This window comes from Bidens hawaiensis, unplaced genomic scaffold (genome assembly GCF_021521415.1).
Source record: "Bidens hawaiensis isolate Kalapana, Puna unplaced genomic scaffold, B.hawaiensis_p1.1 tig00020341_1, whole genome shotgun sequence".
NCBI lineage: Eukaryota > Viridiplantae > Streptophyta > Magnoliopsida > Asterales > Asteraceae > Bidens > Bidens hawaiensis.
In genome coordinates this window covers 66,021-83,557 of record NW_027493096.1, presented here as the reverse complement: position 1 = coordinate 83,557, position 17,537 = coordinate 66,021, and the positions used below count along the sequence as shown (strand labels likewise).

The 17,537-nt window shown below is 34.8% G+C and overlaps 2 protein-coding genes and 1 pseudogene across 4 annotated transcripts; 2 read left to right on the top strand and 1 right to left on the bottom strand.

The window, feature by feature from the left end:
• The first annotated feature begins 1,661 nt into the window (after positions 1–1,661).
• LOC143560485 (putative MO25-like protein At5g47540) lies at positions 1,662–4,031 on the top strand. The gene is made up of 11 exons (XM_077048777.1): positions 1,662–1,742; positions 2,131–2,292; positions 2,387–2,520; positions 2,594–2,668; positions 2,749–2,842; positions 2,947–3,006; positions 3,095–3,160; positions 3,286–3,384; positions 3,451–3,495; positions 3,574–3,676; positions 3,749–4,031. Exons 1-11 carry the CDS (start codon positions 1,662–1,664, stop codon positions 3,844–3,846), a joined length of 1,017 nt encoding a protein of 338 aa, XP_076904892.1. The 3' UTR covers positions 3,847–4,031.
• Positions 4,032–4,959: 928 nt separating this feature from the next.
• LOC143560484 (WRKY transcription factor SUSIBA2-like) lies at positions 4,960–7,432 on the top strand. 2 transcript variants are annotated; one of them, XM_077048776.1, is made up of 5 exons: positions 4,960–4,984; positions 5,756–6,508; positions 6,581–6,749; positions 6,818–6,976; positions 7,063–7,432. In XM_077048776.1, the coding sequence occupies exons 2-5, from the start codon at positions 5,818–5,820 to the stop codon at positions 7,307–7,309; spliced, it is 1,266 nt and encodes a 421-aa protein (XP_076904891.1). In that variant the 5' UTR covers positions 4,960–4,984; positions 5,756–5,817; the 3' UTR covers positions 7,310–7,432. The 2 variants fall into 2 exon arrangements, with proteins under 2 accessions (XP_076904891.1, XP_076904890.1); XM_077048775.1 differs by having other exon boundaries at positions 4,962–4,984; positions 5,750–6,508.
• A 2,292-nt stretch (positions 7,433–9,724) lies between these two features.
• LOC143560482 (scarecrow-like transcription factor PAT1 pseudogene) lies at positions 9,725–11,899 on the bottom strand (annotated as a pseudogene). The gene is made up of 3 exons (XR_013140133.1): positions 11,825–11,899; positions 11,676–11,716; positions 9,725–11,223 (listed from the first exon to the last, which is right to left on the bottom strand). The product of XR_013140133.1 is annotated as a scarecrow-like transcription factor PAT1 pseudogene (transcript).
• Positions 11,900–17,537: the final 5,638 nt, after the last annotated feature.

Sequence of the window (17,537 nt, the reverse complement as noted above, 5' to 3'; positions counted from 1 at the left end):
TATCAATTGAAATTTGAATGTGTATTTAACACAAGCGAATAAGAATCAAAGCACGCAAACATTCATAGTATGCAACAAGGTCTACATGTAAGTTGTATCACCTTAGACAAAAAAAATTAAAGTCACATTCTATTTTGAGTTTGTAGTAACCTGTTTAAGATGTGTAACATTACTTTATGTTTACAGATATTTCTCACCAAAATGGTTCTTCTCGAAGTGTATTAGCTAAACATTTATCTAATTGACATAGAAATATGTGTTTGAAATACTAAATTCAACATGACTACATGTTTACCGACTTCACAAAATCGAGTTATTTATTTAACCTATTTTGTGGTTTTATTAATATTCAGAAAATTATTAAAATATCTTAAACCATTTATATGTCTTACTAATTTACCAAGGAAAATTAAATTTTATCAATCCATTCACAATTTGACCAACATTTCTAACACTCACCATATTGTCAAAGTCCCGCTAGCATAACCATCATCAAAGATTTATATTTGATTTTCATTCTATTGCATTCACATGGATGACTATGAGCGAAGTGAGGAAAAGTAATTCAATTATGATCAAAATCGAGTAGGAAGTTAAGTGTGAGTCTTGGCAACGGAAATGAAAGCGAAGTGTATCACTGTTTAAGTTGTAAGTATGAATTATATCAATCAACAGGTTATAGTTTGGATTATTATAATTCATCCAACTTAACTTGCAATATGATTTAAAAAATATTGTCGTCTGAAATTTAGAAAACAATAATTTCTCCATGAATTCATATTTGCATAAAGGTTCAAGAAATTAGAAACTATCATGATGAAAATCTTTTACAATTATCCATATGCTAGAGAGAATCATGTCAAGCCATCTTATGTATAGATTTATGATTATAGTTAACGTTACGCGAATGATCATCATTATGATAAAAATATATTTAAAAAAACAAGACCTTTTAGATTTTAACTTTCCTAAACAAAACAACTTGCTTTTTAAGTTTATCCAAGTTACATATTATTATTATTATTATTATTATTATTATTATTATTATTATTATTATTATTATTTCATTCAAAAAGAATATTATACAAAGTCTAGTGTTACGTGGCTTGAGTTTTCAAACGGAAACTCAAGTTCAATTTCCACTTATGTCATTTTTTGTGGATTATGACAATAAAGAATTTGAGCTAGTCCTTGCGAGACTGCTAGTTCAAATCCCGAGGTCAACCGGATTATCGTCCCACCGTGCGTCATACCAGAGAGTTTTACTCTTGTGGTGGCACAACGACTGTCAAGTGGCAGCCGGCAGTATGATTTCCCGATGAAACGCCCAAACCAAACTCTAACAGCCAGCACGGACTTGCTTAAGACAACACAACCTGACCAGAATAGGACAACGAGACTCTCCAAATATAAAGAGTGCAATGCCATAATAACATACAATAAAATCGTCATTTAAAAAAAACAATTTGAATAATAATAATAATAATGAATTGCATAGGTGTCGTTTCCCGCTAAATTAGGGGGAATATAAATAAGAGGCAGTTACCCGCAATCAGAATCAAAGTGTTGGGAAATTGATGCCCCTAAAATCTCTCTCTCTCTCACATAACAATAACAATCAATCGAAATGCAAAACCCTAATTATTGAAAACGGGGACCAAATGAAGTTGGGGCTTTTCAAACCCAAGCCTCGCACCCCTGTCGAGCTCGTCCATCACCTCCTTCCCAAACAACGTGAAAAGGTTTCCCTTTTTCTTCTTAGATTTATCTTTACACATTTATTTATATCTCAATTCTGATAGATAATTATTAATTAACCTAGTGTCTATTTATATTCATATTCTGTATGTATAATCTTAATAATATTCCTCCAGGCCAGATTGTAGCTTGAAATGTAAAACCTATTAACACTGAATTATGGGAATTTCAAGGATATATATATATAGATAACATGCTCATTCAACATATAGTCTATTCATATGCCATATCCCGAGTCCATTCGTATTAATGTTCTGTCTAATACTTCTTATAATGCATTATATACTATCATAAATATGAAATTCAGTTTTCTTAGATCTGATTTATCGTTAACTTTTAGGGCTTCTTCTGAAATTCACATTTTCGGTGCAGATTTGTGAGCTGAGAAAGGTAATCCTTGAAGTGAGGACAGTACTTTATGGAGACGAACGGTCAGAACCAGCAGAAGAGGCTTGTGCAAAGTTGACACGGGAGTTCTTCAAAGAAGACACATGTCACGTGCTAATTGCATCTCTTCCTCATTTGGACCCTGGGGTATGTTAATGTAGCATGAAGTATCATCTTTTACTTGTGGAATGATTTGATTTTTATATTGTTTATGTTTTTTCAATGCTGTAAAAGCAATGAGTTTGGTATGTTGCATACACGTCAAGATGTCACACACGTGATCGCAAATTTGCAGATGCAACGAGTGAATGGACGGTCTCTTGCTTCTGATTTTTTGGAGAGCAATACAGCTCTTCTTGCAATGCTGCTACCAGGGTTAGCTCTCTGTTACCGAATGCGTGTTTTTTGTTATCTGGTGTGAGATAATCTTAATATGTTCAATATTCAGATGTGAAGATTCGGAGCTTGCTATATCATATGGTGCTATTTTAAGAGAATGCATTCGTCATCAAGTAGCTGCAAAGTAAACATCATTAACAAAAAAGTTTTTTCATATGTGATCTTGCTATAACTTTTTAAGCTAACTTCTGTCGTGTTTCACAGATATATTCTGGAGTCGGATCATATTAAACTGTTCTTCAGATACATACAAGATCCAAGTTTTGACATTGCATCAGATGCAGCATCAACATTTACAGTTAAGTATCACTTTTTCCTTATGTTCTTCAGATGGATATAAATGTGAAATTTGCATATTATGATATGGACAGCTTGGTGTGTGTGTTTTCATACTTGTTTCAGGAGCTATTGACCAGGCATAAGTCAACTGTTGCTGAATTTCTTGATAAAAATTATGATTGGGTGAGTATTTGACTCACAAGAAACCTACATCTCCAACTAATGTTATATGTTGACCACTCTTTTATTTAAATTATATTTCTTGGTGTAGTTCTTCCTGGAATACAACTCATTGCTGGAATCTTCCAACTACATCACTAGAAGGAATGCTGTCAGGGTTAGTGCTTGGTTTTATGATCTTGTAGTATACAAGTGCCATTTTTCTATGTTCTATTAGATATATTAGCTTTTTCTGTTATATTTTATATTGTGATTATGACTGGGATCCTGCAAACTTTTCAGCTGTTGAGAGCAATGTTATTGGATCGTGCCAACACCTCGGTGATGGTTCGATATGTGTGCTCATTGGACAACATGAGAATTTTCATGAATCTTCTCAGGGTAATATCCATTAATGTTACATTTTTATATTATTTACAATGGCTCTTGACTTTTTTTATTCTCCAGGATTCAAACAAGACCATACAGCTAGAAGCTTTCCATGTGTTCAAGGTAATGATGGAAATTTTAATTGATTAATACTTAATTGATTTAAGTTTTCTTTAATCGGTCTCTTGGCCTTTGGGTTAGCTTTTTCCTGCTAATCAGAGAAAGCCTCAAGAGATTGTGAAAGTGCTGATTGCCAACAGAAGCAAGCTCATTCGGTTTTTTAGCGACTTCACTTTTGAAAAAGGTACAGAAAAGATGTGATATTTCAGTTTCTGCTACTGTAACACGATGCTTACATCATACCTTTTTTTTGCAGCCGATGAAAATTTTGAATCTGACAAAGCTGAAGTGGTGAAGGAAATTGCCACCCTTGAGCTAGAAGGTCAACCGAGTTTGAAAGAAATCTCGTGTTGAAAAACCTTGGTTACCTCTTTTATTTGTTGAGCCAAGTATAACTGATGCCTGCATATATATATTTTGCATGATATGAAGGCATAGTTGTTAGACACTTAGACGCTTTCTTTTAGACAGTCAACCGAGTTTGAAAGAAATCTCGTGTTGAAAAACCTTGGTTACTTCTTTTAGACACTTTCTTTTGTTTCATGGACTGATTTTTTTTCATGAAGCTGAATTTGCATTAGTATAGATTTGCTGGTTTCACAATATAATATTAACTCATCAAATGGTATACTTAAATGGGTTTTTAAAAATAAAGTGTAGGAAGACATCAGGAGTAGAGGTGGGCAATGTAACCGGTCAACCGAACCGACCCAAAAATCGAACAGGGTTGAAACCGATTATTTAGAAACTGGTTTGGAACCGATTAAAACCGTAGGTTTAAAGTTTGTTTGTAATTCTCTCAAGTGAAACCAGTTTCAAACTGGTTAACCGAACCAATACCGGCCAAAACAGTCAAGAAACTAGTTTCAACCCTCACTGAAACTGATTTTGACTTTTGTTGGCCAAATCGAACCGGTTTAGGGTTTGAAACCAGTTTGTGCATATCTCTAATTAGGAAGCATATACGCGCATTTGAATGAAGAAGTGTGCCTGGCCTTAAATTCCATTGTTTGAAGGAATTAATTCCAACAACTCTTGTTATCCAACAAAACACAACTTTAAATGAAATGTTTTTCGATTCCATCTTTATTGAATTCTATAAACTAAACTATCGGGGAAGAAACGGCTTTACTAAAATCAATTATTATAGTAGTAATAGTAATAGTAATAGTAATGTTTTTACTCTTAATCATCACCATTATCAATATATTGATTCACTTATAAATCGTTGTTTCTTGACTTATTCAAACTAGCCTTCGTTATATAAAAGTGAGGGACAAGTTATATAAATAAAAGAAGCGAAGGGGGGTTAATGTAAGTTTACCTAACTACCAACCAAGCACATAAGATTCTTCCCTGCACTCCACCACACGCAATCACCATTTCTCGATCCATCGTTTCATTAGCTTGTTAAATTCTACACTCACCGGGACTCGTACACCGCCGCCGTGTGATCGCCGGCTCCGATTTTCACTCCAATTCAACCAAAAAGGTATAATTTAGGGTTTTTGCTTAGGTTTTTACTCTTTTGCTTATTTTACTATGGTTTGATCAGTTTTAGGTTTGATAGATGATAAGTAATTCAGTGGATTTAGTGTGTGGTTATGTATGTATGTGGTTCAGTTTGGCGTGGTTGACTGTAATTATGAGGTTTGACTTTTCGAGGTTTGTAATTTTGACTAATTAGTTTTAGGTTTTGAAGTGAATCGTTTTGTAACACAGGATTGAGTTGAATTTTACTACGGTCGCGCGTGTTTACGGAATAGGAGTTTATTATGAACAGATGTTTTACAGTTAGGTCAAGCTTTTTAGCTTATTTGGCTAGTAGTTTAGGTGCCAGGGTGATTTGATGCGTTGTTTTGACCGAGTGAGTTCTTATTAGGAATAGTTGCTTCTGTAATCGGGCAATAAACGGTGGGAAAATACGATGCATTTAGAAAAGAATTTGCGGTTTCTTTGGGTAGTTACTGTGATTTATGAGATGGTAATTAGGAATTTGTTTTAAGTAATTGTACATATTTAAACTGATGTTTAAATGTATTCTAAATATTTAAGGTTAGAAACAGTATTTATGTGAAACTGAGGCGATATGTTGTGATGGAATGAGTATATAGTATTTGCTTATATTTTATCAAAAGTGTTTTAAGTAAGATGTGTCTGAATGTTACTCTTTTGATTGATTTACATTTCCAGATAAGATTAAGCAATTTTGATCATATCATAAGTCATACACAATAACATCTATATATTATCTAAGCTATAGTTGGGTGGTTATACCAAGGAAGTCTATCACAATGCAACCAAGATGGTATTGAAACTGCAATAATGGACAAGTCATCTGATAGTTTAGAGTTGACTAATAATGACTCCAACAGTAGAGACCTGTCTAATCAAGAAACAGTATCAGGGTCAACAAAAGTCAAGGAGTCGCATGATAGTTCTAATCAAGAAGGAAGTTCCACAACCGTACAACCTTACAAAGAGTTAGATTGTCAAATTGACAAACCTACCCGTCAAACCGAAAGTGCCGGATCAGAATCTCTAAAAGAAGAAAAGGAGCTCACAATAATACCTAAAACCGTCACTAACACTTCACAGCAAACCCCTGCATCAGAACCTGGTAATGAAAATGATATTGTGGTATTGAGGCCCGAGAAAGGGCTCGATAAGTTACCACTAAGACGTAATGCTGACAATGTTGCAGTTGCTCAATCGCCACATGTTGATCAAGGTGTCACTGTCTCAAAACTACCAGAAAAACCTACTGGTGACGGATATAATTGGAGAAAATATGGTCAAAAGCATGTTAAAGGGAATATATTTATCAGAAGCTATTACAAATGCACATTTGCTAATTGTCCTGCAAGAAAACAAGTAGAACGTTCAAATGACGGGAATATTACAGAAATTAATTACTTATGGAATCATGAACATCCTAAACCTCCAAATATACTTGTTAAAGGCGTGCCTATTGTTCTTCCTGTTCAATCAATACCATCTGACAAGCCTTCTGAAGGTACATGATGATTTATTTTTATTTTCATTTCATGTTTTGGTGATAACATGTTAATCCTTTTGTTATGTGAAGATCATTCATCTGTGCTTTCCGCACCAAATAATGATCATGAGGTGTCAGAAGCTGACACACATCAGCTCACAGTGGTTCCTATAAGCGAGAATAACATGGAAGTTGATGCTAAGGAAAATGAAACGAAAAGTGAGATTAATAACGACGTGTCACCAGACTCAAAAAGACAGTAAGTTAAACAATACCTAATCCTTTCACCTTCTTTTTTTTTTTGAAATATTTATATCTCCATTATAGGAAGAGAGAGATTACTAGCATGAATGAAGGTATTTCAACTAAGACAAACTGTGAGCCACGGGTGGTGGTTCAGACAACAAGTGTAGTTGATATTGTAAATGATGGCTATCGGTGGCGCAAATATGGGCAGAAGTTAGTGAAAGGCAACCATAATCCAAGGTAACATTATTAAAGTTGTTAACTTGTTATACATAAGTAGACAACTTTATGTTTGGGGTCATAAAAGTGCTTTGGCTTTAATGCAGGAGTTATTACCGGTGTACAAGTGCTGGTTGCCTTGCTAAAAAGCATGTAGAACGGTCATCTAATGATGAAAAAGTGGTGATTACAACTTATGAGGGGCGGCATGATCATGATATGCCTGGTGGTCGAACCGTCACTCCAAACATCTCAGGGACCGGGACCGGTCCAACATCTGTTGAAAATGATGGTTCAAGAGGTCAACCAGAATCCGGTGGTATGGAAATGGTTCTTCATGTTAGTGCTACATGAGGTTCTGAGTGCTAGAGTTATCTACTTTATCCTTTAGGTCATAATGATAGTCACATAGTGTTGTTATATACCTATAAATCTTTATGATTTGCAGATTAAAGATTGGGGTTATTTGGATGAGTTAATAGATAACATGAACAAGTGTTATCATTTATATTTGGTTTTGTTTACTTTAAATGTTATGGTGCCATTTGACTTGTAAAATCGACCAAGAACACTTTGTAGTCGCTAGTGGGGTTGTATTGGTTTTATCTTTTTGTATCATGTTGGCTCTTTTGTGGTCAACCCATTATTGTGCTTTTTGTAGTTTGTCTTTCTTGGGTTCTACCCATTTGATGCTTTGATAAACATACCAAGAATCAATAAAGAAGCATTCACATTACTCAATTCCCAATATGATAATTATATATTATTAAATCTGTTTGGTAATTGAAGTTTTAAAATGGGATAAGTTGTAACTTCATTGTGTAAATGAATAGTATTTAGATAGGATTAAGAAACTAAACAAGGACAGAAAAGATAATATGAAAGTCCAAAACACGAGTAATACCACCTATATATTAATTACATTCTTATAAATTATAACACCAACATTTACCCCGCGACACCCGACTCTTTCCCGATTGGTTTTTCACCCATAAGAAACCCCCCTCTCCCCCTCGATTTGATTTCTCCAACCACATTATTTAAGAGAGCTGGCTTTCAGTTGAACACCAAGTCATTCCTAGCCTTCCATAAACAGTTAAACACCAACACGTCACTAGGCGAACCGCATGAAAAGCTTTAGATTTCTTTTTTGGGAACCTCGTATACTTATATAGCTCTAACAAATCCCCAGATGCTAAATGCATAAATGGATCGCTTATGTGCTACTTTACTTAGTTGTGAAATATGATGCATCATGACTTATGCTAGGGACCCTAAACGATTTAAGGAAAAACTTAAGAAATCTTATGTAAGAAAAAGTGGTGAATAAACCTCACAAAATATAACGTTCATATGGTTTATGGAGATGAAAGATAAAGAATAAAATTACATGGCAAGACAAATATGTTAAAAAAAAGAGTTAAAAAAAAAGGTAAGTTGAATGTTATGTCATGCTTGCCTCTTAATCATGAGATGAAAAAGGTTTATGACAAGATTTAAAATTTACTTTTATCTTGAGGAGGACTACTTCTTCCCACAACTTGCTTATATTGAAATTGACGTGCAAAAAAGAAGTATAGGCTTTATATATTTTTAATCTAGTAATGGACCATTCGATTTATTATGACCCATGGACCATCCGTCAATCGGAGGACCACCTCTAAAAGAGAAAAACGAACCCACTAATATGAATGAGAAAATACACATGTGATCTATGTATATGTAGACTTCACCTGACCACCGGACAACCATATAGGCAAATCGTTTTAACTCTACAAAACATTAAGTTACCAAGCATTCAAGCTTAAGATTTGAACTTCTAGTAACATGACTAACTTTTTTTTTACAAGTATGTAGAATGTGTGTTTTGGTCTTAATGTACGAGTTATTACTGGTCGCTAATCCACTAGACAACTCGATTCACAGACTACATATTATGGGGTAATCCCCCGACATTGTTCGAAACATGGCTTGAAAATAATCAGGTTTTCGATTGGCTAACATATCTTGCTTATTAACCAAGTCAAGCGAACATGAATCGTTTAGTAAATGGATCAACCCAAACACCACACTTATTTAATCAACGGATTAACTTTGACTTCTAAGAGAGTTTATATTTAAATTTTATTTTTTTACAACAAATTTTTCCACCTAAAATCTTACGCTTAAAAGAACTTGAACTTAGTTTAGCATCTCACTTTCGCAAAGTCAAACATCATACGACTAGACCACCAGATGATAGATATACATCGATTTTAAGGCTGTTTGGAAAGTATTAAGTTTAATTCTAATATTTTAATTTTTAATTTTTTTCACAAGCTAAATGTATAATAATAGATAATAGATTAATAACAAGAGCCAAGTTATATCATCCATGGGACCACCTTTATAACTCCACCCTTTGGAGACACAACCCTATATGCATCCTAGGTAGATTGTTTTTAAGACTACAAAAGGAGGAGAGAAAGAAAAAACATTCAATTTTTTTTAATTTCCTAGGCCCGAACATCTGGCATCATCCTGACAAAATGGATCATCATGCTGATCGAAGAGCGTAACAAAATGCTCCATACGAGAGTCAAACCTACAGATGAACCATAACATTTGAACTTCTAAACCATAACATTTGATCTTCTAATTACAGGCCCAAATTAAGAAAACAAGAAAGAACAACATATTTCAAGCTTCTCTAATTTAGATTCTTAGATCAAAACTCAAACAAAGATGACCGACCAAATGTTAAGTCAATTAACAACCATTTATTTCATTTCATTTCCATGCACAAGAAGCAACCAGATCTCTATTCATCCACCCAAGATACAATGCTCCATCTCTCTCTTCAACCCGATACCGCTCGCTGTATTTCTTCATCAGCATCTTTATCGTCCCGTTGACCAACGAGCTCAACGGGTACGGGTCAAACCCCGCCATCATAAACCTTAACTTCCATTTCCCAACCAGCTCGTGTCGTTCCACCCGTTCATCCCCCTCACACGCGATTATGTTCACCGCACCTTTTGCTAAACAATACTGCTCAACATTTATCCTCTCCTTATTCTCACGTGGCAGGCAAACATCCATGGATTCAAACATTGCATTGTAGTAGTCAATGGTTTCAAGAAACCTAGGATAGAGCGCAGCCGTGTTCGTGTTCGATTCTTGCTCCACTAGCGTTACTACTTTCGGTTTCATACTCTTTGCCAACCGTATAATCCGGTCACGATGGTTTTCAATGCTCACACTCTCGTCTGCCAACCCGTGCAACACAAACGCGAAGTTAACCGCCAAGGCTTCCCCTGGTCGGACGCGGATATGCTCAGGCCCGGCTTTGGACACGGAAACCGAGACCAGGTTGAACTCGAAAGGTAGGTTGAAAGATCTTGCAAGTTTGCAGAGTCTTTGACCGACAATTTTCAGCCCGTTTCCCTCGTCGAAGCCTGTTATCCGTATATGAGGTGGCCCGCCACGTCGGGCTGCAAACGCCTGGATCAACGGGACCCATTGACTTCCTTGACCGATCTTGAAATCAATGATGTGGACTCGGTTTTCATCCTTCATTGCTTCTGCAATCGCACCGTTTGCTGACATGTAACCAAATTTGAAATATGGGCAGACCTTGTACAAGATGTTCGAGTATGAAACAAGCTCGTGGCCCGCAGGCTCTTTGCATATCGAGCTTCCGGAACTCGACCACTAGACCCTCGAGCATGTACGCCCCGAGCCGTTGGATCGGTTCACCAGAAACCGACACCATCTTTTGCAGGTCGGATATTAAAAGCTGTGCGGTTGAGAAATCGTTAACTGAAACCGCGTTTGCACACGCGATTAGAACGGATTTCACATCCCGTTTAGGAACCCCTTCCACCATTTCTTTCCAGATTTCTATATCGGGAACGTCAACCGACAACTTTCCATTTTCGGGATCTTCATACAAATCGGAAAGCATTACAGTCTCCAACTGCCTCAACTTATGTTTAAACTCGTTCAAGTCATCGGTCACAGACGACTCAGTTACTGGTGAATCAAGTGTGCAGCTACCACTACCCGAAGAGGAATCTAGGGTGCAATACAGCTCGGGTTTGATGAACAAATTGGTTCCATGGTTAATACTGTCCAAAGCTTGAAACTGCGGTTTGCAGACGACCTCAAATTCTTGCATTGATTGGTAGTACCACCGCGTATTTGACATCGCAGATGTTTCCTTTCGGTATGCTTATGCAGAAAACAGAACACAAGTCTCAATTACAGGGGATTTCAACTTCAAGAACCTGCACAAAAGGAGGAAGCTTTATAGCTTATATCAAGAACAGTTTGGAAGTGATGATCAAAGAAACTGGAAAATTAGTTACATTTCATTAACTTACAGTAAATTAAAGAAGAACCCATCTCAATTATTAGATGTTCTTGGGGGTTAAAACCCCCAATTTCAAATTAAGGGTAAAATTCAAGAAAATTGTGCATTTTTAAGTTTTTATAAAAACCCATCTCAAATTATTAATTTTTCTTGGTAATTCAAGAAAGCTGTCTTTTTTACAAGAATCCAAATTAAGTTTTAAACTTTCCTTGAAAAAGATTCCCCTAATTAGATTTGGGTACGAAACCCTCATCATCATCATCAAACAATAAAACCCTAACTCAAAAATTTAACTGCAACAAGTTGTATAAGCAAGCAAAAATCAAACACACATAGATATATATATAAAGAAAGAGAGAGACCCACCTCTGGAAACACTATAAAAATGAGTTCTTGAGCTCAAGTTTCTGCAGGGGAGTAAGAAAATGGAGAAACTATTTAGTGAGATAAGCATGAAGAACTAAAAAAGAACAAAAAAAAGGTTTGAGTTTGGAGATGATTGATGGAAGACTAACATGATAAAGAAAAGGAGGGTGATTTGGGTTTGAATGAGACAGTAGCAGAGAAGCAACTGAAATAGAAAGTGGAGTGTAGATTTTTTTTTTTTTTTTTTTTGAATGTTTAAGCTTGCCTCCTACTATTTTCAATAAACTGTCATTGCCAGGAATCGAACCCTGGACCTCTCACCCAAACCCAAAGGCCTAAGCCTTTACCATCCCACCAAAGTGGAGATGGCAGAAAGTGGAGTGTAGATGAAGATGATGCAGAGCAGGCCCCCACCCACCCCCTTGGGGAAAGAGATTTTTATTATTATTATTATTTTTTTAACGACAAACAAAGCCTAGTACTTCATACGGAGTGATCCAATGACAAAAGTCCACCGCCAGTCGGTTCAATCCAGTCGTACGGAGCCCTTAAGCGCCCCTAAGTTATCTCCAGTTTCGGAGAAAACCCATTCGTCCGAAGGCCCACTGGTGGTAAAATCCAGATGCCCTCAGGATCAAAATGGAGAGCACAAAGATCCAAAATCTTCATTCATTAAGCCACCCGTATCTCCTCAAAGTGTTATAAGTGGAAATTGAATTTAGCTTCCTACCACTACATCAATACATCATATTAAAAATGACATTATTATTTTTGTATTATTATTAGCAACTCAAAAGGTATAAAAGAATTTACTTTTCACATGGGTCCTTGTATAACTTAATATTCACATTAACTTTTTATATAATATACCTAATATTATTAGTAAGCTTTTAACGATTTTTTAAAATGATATTAAGTTGTTACAGTTCTTTCAATGTGATATAGTTGTAGGAAACATGAGTTTTTTCAATAGAGATTCAGGTTCGATTCTTAAAATAAGAAAAAACACTTTGGAGAGGGCATGGTGGCTCAATGAAGGAAGACCTTGATCTTTGTGATATCTAGTTCGTACCTGACGGTGTCTGGGTTTTACCACCAGTGCGCCTTCGAGCGAATGGTTTTCCCCATAATTGTAGATAACTTGGAGACGCTTAAAGGTTCCTTACGGCTAGATTAGTCCAGTTGACGGTGATCTTTTGCCATTTGGTCATCCAATACGAAGTACCTAGACAATTCTGTTTTTAAAAAAATAGTAACTTGTTGCTACCAAGGGTTTGTTTGGTTCATAGAATTTATCCGAGTTTGTGGAATTGAAAAAATCCGGTTCAAAATTATGTTTTGTTGGTGAATTAAATGAACTTGAATTGAAAATTTTCCGATCAATCAATGGTATTCACTTTTCTTGGTGTATGCGATGGAATCATAAGCACTCCGATGAATGTACAAGGATTACCAAAACACCCTAATGTACTATCATTAAAAAACACCATAAGGATTACTAGCATCATCATTTATCAGCGAAGAACCAAGGTTGATTGGAAAAAAAAAACTATTTTGAAGAAGAGCAGAGCAATAAATTTAACTATGGTAGATCTTGTATGAAGACTTGTTGAGCCGAACCAAACCAAAAATTGATTTGCAAACAAGTCTATTGCTCTGCTGTTGTAAAACATAATGTGAAATAATTTGTATCCTGTCACATTCTCACAACAATCCTTTTTCATTTATTGCCGTTTTATATCTTGATCTAAACGTATACTTAATTGGTTGAATCAGCTTTTACTAATCAAGGTCATTTGTGCCTTCATTAAGACACTACCCCTTGAGACGTCCTTAGGGGGTGTTTGGTACAGAGAAAAAGAATGGGAAGAAATGGAAATAGAAATGGGAGAGAAATGGAATTGGAGAGAAATAGAAATGGGTGGAGAATTGACAATCATTTCCTTTGTTTGGTACAATAGAGAAATGGGTGGAGAAACGGGAGCAGAGACGTGATTAGGGTTCCGCCTCGGCATCATCATGGTGGAGAAATGGTGGCTCAGAGACGCGTCGCAACACCGCGAACGGAGTAGAGCGTCATCATCATCGCCGCGCAACATCAACACCGCGATTTAGGGTTCCGCCTCGCAACACCGCCTCGCGATTTAGGGTTTCGTTTTGGCTCAGAGACGCGAACGGACGTGGCTGCGGCGTCGGCGGCCGTGCCGGACGTCGGCATCATCATCACCATCGCCGGTCGGAGCATCATCATCATCATATGCGAACGGAGTAGAGCAGAGACGCGATTTAGAAGCAGAGAGAATTCCATTTCTCTTTCAAATGGAGAGAATTGGATTTCTCTACTTTTTGCCTACACCCAATTCTCAGAGAAAACCAATTCTCCGCCTAATTCTCCCAAACAAGAGAAACCTAATTCTCCACCCTCAAATCTCTCTACCAAACACCCCCTTAGGGTGGAACCATGTTTATCTTGGGAAATAATAAGTCAAAAATGCACCACTTGATGTGTAAAATGTCTAACATACATGTCATTATAAACGTACATTGAGTTGACTCATATTATAAAATGGTGTTTGGTGACATACAAAAGATGAAAAGATAAATATATTATAAATTCAGTTGCCATTTTAACTGTCTATATACTATCAAACTTTTGTATCATATATCAAGTTCATATTGTGGATTAAAGTTAATTTACAGAAAACATATTATTAAATTATTTCAATTATATAAGATAATTAATTCAATAAACTTGGATTCAAAACGGTTTGTAGTTCTGAATTTTAATAAAACTTAGTTTAGTAACAAATAGTTTAATAACAAAATAACGATAATAATTGATTTATGGAGTTATATTGAATATTGTCTTTTCTTATAAAATAAAGTTCTTTTGATTTGAATGGTTTAATGATATTTAAAAGAAAGTGAGATGCAATGAAGAAAGAACAAGTACCTTCCACATCATCATCAGCATAAACAAATATATTTAAAGTACATTCGTTGCATACTAGCAATTTTTTAATACCATAACCTTGTCTTTCTTATATTTGACCACTTGATAATTTTTTTTTCTAGATAACTTTATATTATTAAGTATTGGATTTAAATAATTTCAAATTTTACTTGTAGGTCAATAATATTTACAACTAACGAAATATATATCATTAGTTTTAACTTTCACCTTATTTTCTTCTAGCACTTCCAAACTAATAAAATCCTAACTTCGTTAATTTATTATTGACGTGACATTGTTTTAACTATTAACTAAATATCCCGTACTTCTATTTAGTTATACAAATCTGATTGTTCTTTAGGTCATTGATTAAACTTTCAATAACTAAGAGCATGTAACTAAACATCATTATCCATTAAAGTTATCTCTCATTACATCTTATTCCTCAAAATATATAAATACAAAGTAAGCCCCTAAATATCTTAATAACTATTCCTCAAAGTATATAAATATATAGTACATCCCTAAATATCTTATTCCTCAAAATATATAGATACAAAGTGAGTCCCTAAAATAAGTAACTCATGTAACTCTTCCTCAAGGATGTGAAATGGAATGGAGATTGTCACCAATAACATTTCTTTTGTATTTTTCTTAACTTCTAGAGATGAGAATGGAATAGGGAACCAAATGAAAATAAAACACCAAGATATGATATTTTTCAAGTGGAATCCAGAAAGAAGGGAAAAGGCCAATTTTGTAATATGGCAAGAGACGTGAGAGAGAGATTAATTACAATCCTTCTAGAAATAAAAAGAAATTAATATTAAGTAGGGAGGGCCCCACACTCTTGAAACAATAAATTATGACTAATTCATCATTTTAACTAGAAATAATCATCAATCATGTCTTATGTCTATCACGGTTATGAACTAGATAAAAGATCGTGAACAAATAATCATTTCAAGATCTACATATGTAATACTTTACAACAGGAACTGAAACCAAATTAAGGTTTTAGTAGACTAGTTTTGTATTATGAGCGTTCACAGGTTATCAGGCCAAATGGGTACTTTTAGTCTTGAAAAAAACAAACTAAACAATTTAGGTCGGTTAAACTAATAATCATGTCTATCACGGTTATGAACTAGAGGCAAAGATCGTGAACAAATAATAATTCCAAGATCATAGATGACACTTTGTCTACATATATAATACTTTACAATAGGAATTGAAACCAAATTAAAGTTCAACTAGCCTAGTTTTGTATTATGAGCGTTCACGGTTTAACTAAACTGACTTTGGGCCAAGTCGGTACTTATCGTTTTGAAAAGGACAAATTAAACAACTTGGGTTAGTGAACCATTCATCAAACTATAAATCTGATTTATTTATTTGTTTCAAGACGTAAACTATATGTCAAAGCGTATAAATTTTTAACCGACTAAACCAACTGATTTGACGCACTTCAAACGGTTCAAACAATTTAAAAAGTTCATATAACACATTTTTCGTAACTTTAAAGGGCTAGCTCAATTTTCACACGTGATAAAATAAAACTATGGCATTCCAACCCCAACACGTATAAAAGCTACATTCCATATGAGTAGATCACAAACCACTAGATCCACAACAAGAAATAAAAAAGAAGATTGGATGTGATAAGAAAGCACCAAAAATAAAGATATGATTTTGTATGTTAAAAATTCAAGTGAGTCATGTTGCTGATAGACATCATGCGGATATTGCAATTTACAAGGGTCCCATGATCAGATTTTCTTTCCATCCTTTCTATTGTTTTATTGGAAGACACTATTTTTTACAAACTTATAAAATGTATTTCTTGTCTATTTAAAAAAAAAGCTTTATTTTGAATACTACATATTCAGTTTTTGTTTATGTAAGTTAATGAACACAAGTTATTAGATAAAAACAAACTGAATGATAAATAAATGGTTAAAGAAATATATATGTTTTTTTTTAAAAGGCCAGCAAACTAAAAAATATCCTATATTTTGAATACAATCTTTCTCAACAAAATTTATACAGAATGCCGAGAAAAAAATCAAACACATTCGCATAAATAAATGGTTAATGAAACTCTAATCTAATTCCCCTTGCCTTGGCCGCTTAACATTTCACCATTCAGGTTATTCTATTGCCGAAGGGCGACTCTAGTTCTACCGTTTCACAACCTCTGCTTGGTATGCATGTTTGTATACGTCAGTGTTGGTTTAAAAGGTTAACAAATGAATATGAACAAACTCATTTATATCGCGAACGAAAAGCAAATATTGTTTGGTTACGTGTTCGTAAACTTTGTCTGATAAAACTTAACGAACGAACGTGAATAATGTTATGTCTTTTTATTTGGCAATTGGCATGCTTTAACAACAAAAACAAAATTGTACTACTTTAAAAAAATATATATATTCATTATCATAAATATTATATTCATTTAAATATCATAAACAAATGCACGCGCAAAAGTAGATAGGAAAGTACAGTTCTATGCATGCACCTTGTTTCAACCCCACAACAAAATTCTGAATTTAATCACGTTACACTATTTGTATTATATATTTATATCATTATTTATTATATGTAACAATTTGTATCTTTTAAGTTTATATAGCTCCTATCCCGTACATTGGTGTGCTTTATTTAGACAGTATATGGGTATTAGGTGACCTTTTTACTAATTAAAAGGTTATTTTGTCTAATGGTAGTCTTATTATGTTTTTTGTGAGAGGTCATGGATTGAAGTCACGTATGGAGCAATTGTTTTAGGTTGACCCAAGGGTTTTTCTCAGTTATAGGTTTTCTTCTAGGTGGACGGGTCAAGTCATCAAGTTTTGTTCTTCTAACGGAAGGGTGATCTGTTTATCAGGTTGATTCCGGTTGTCTTT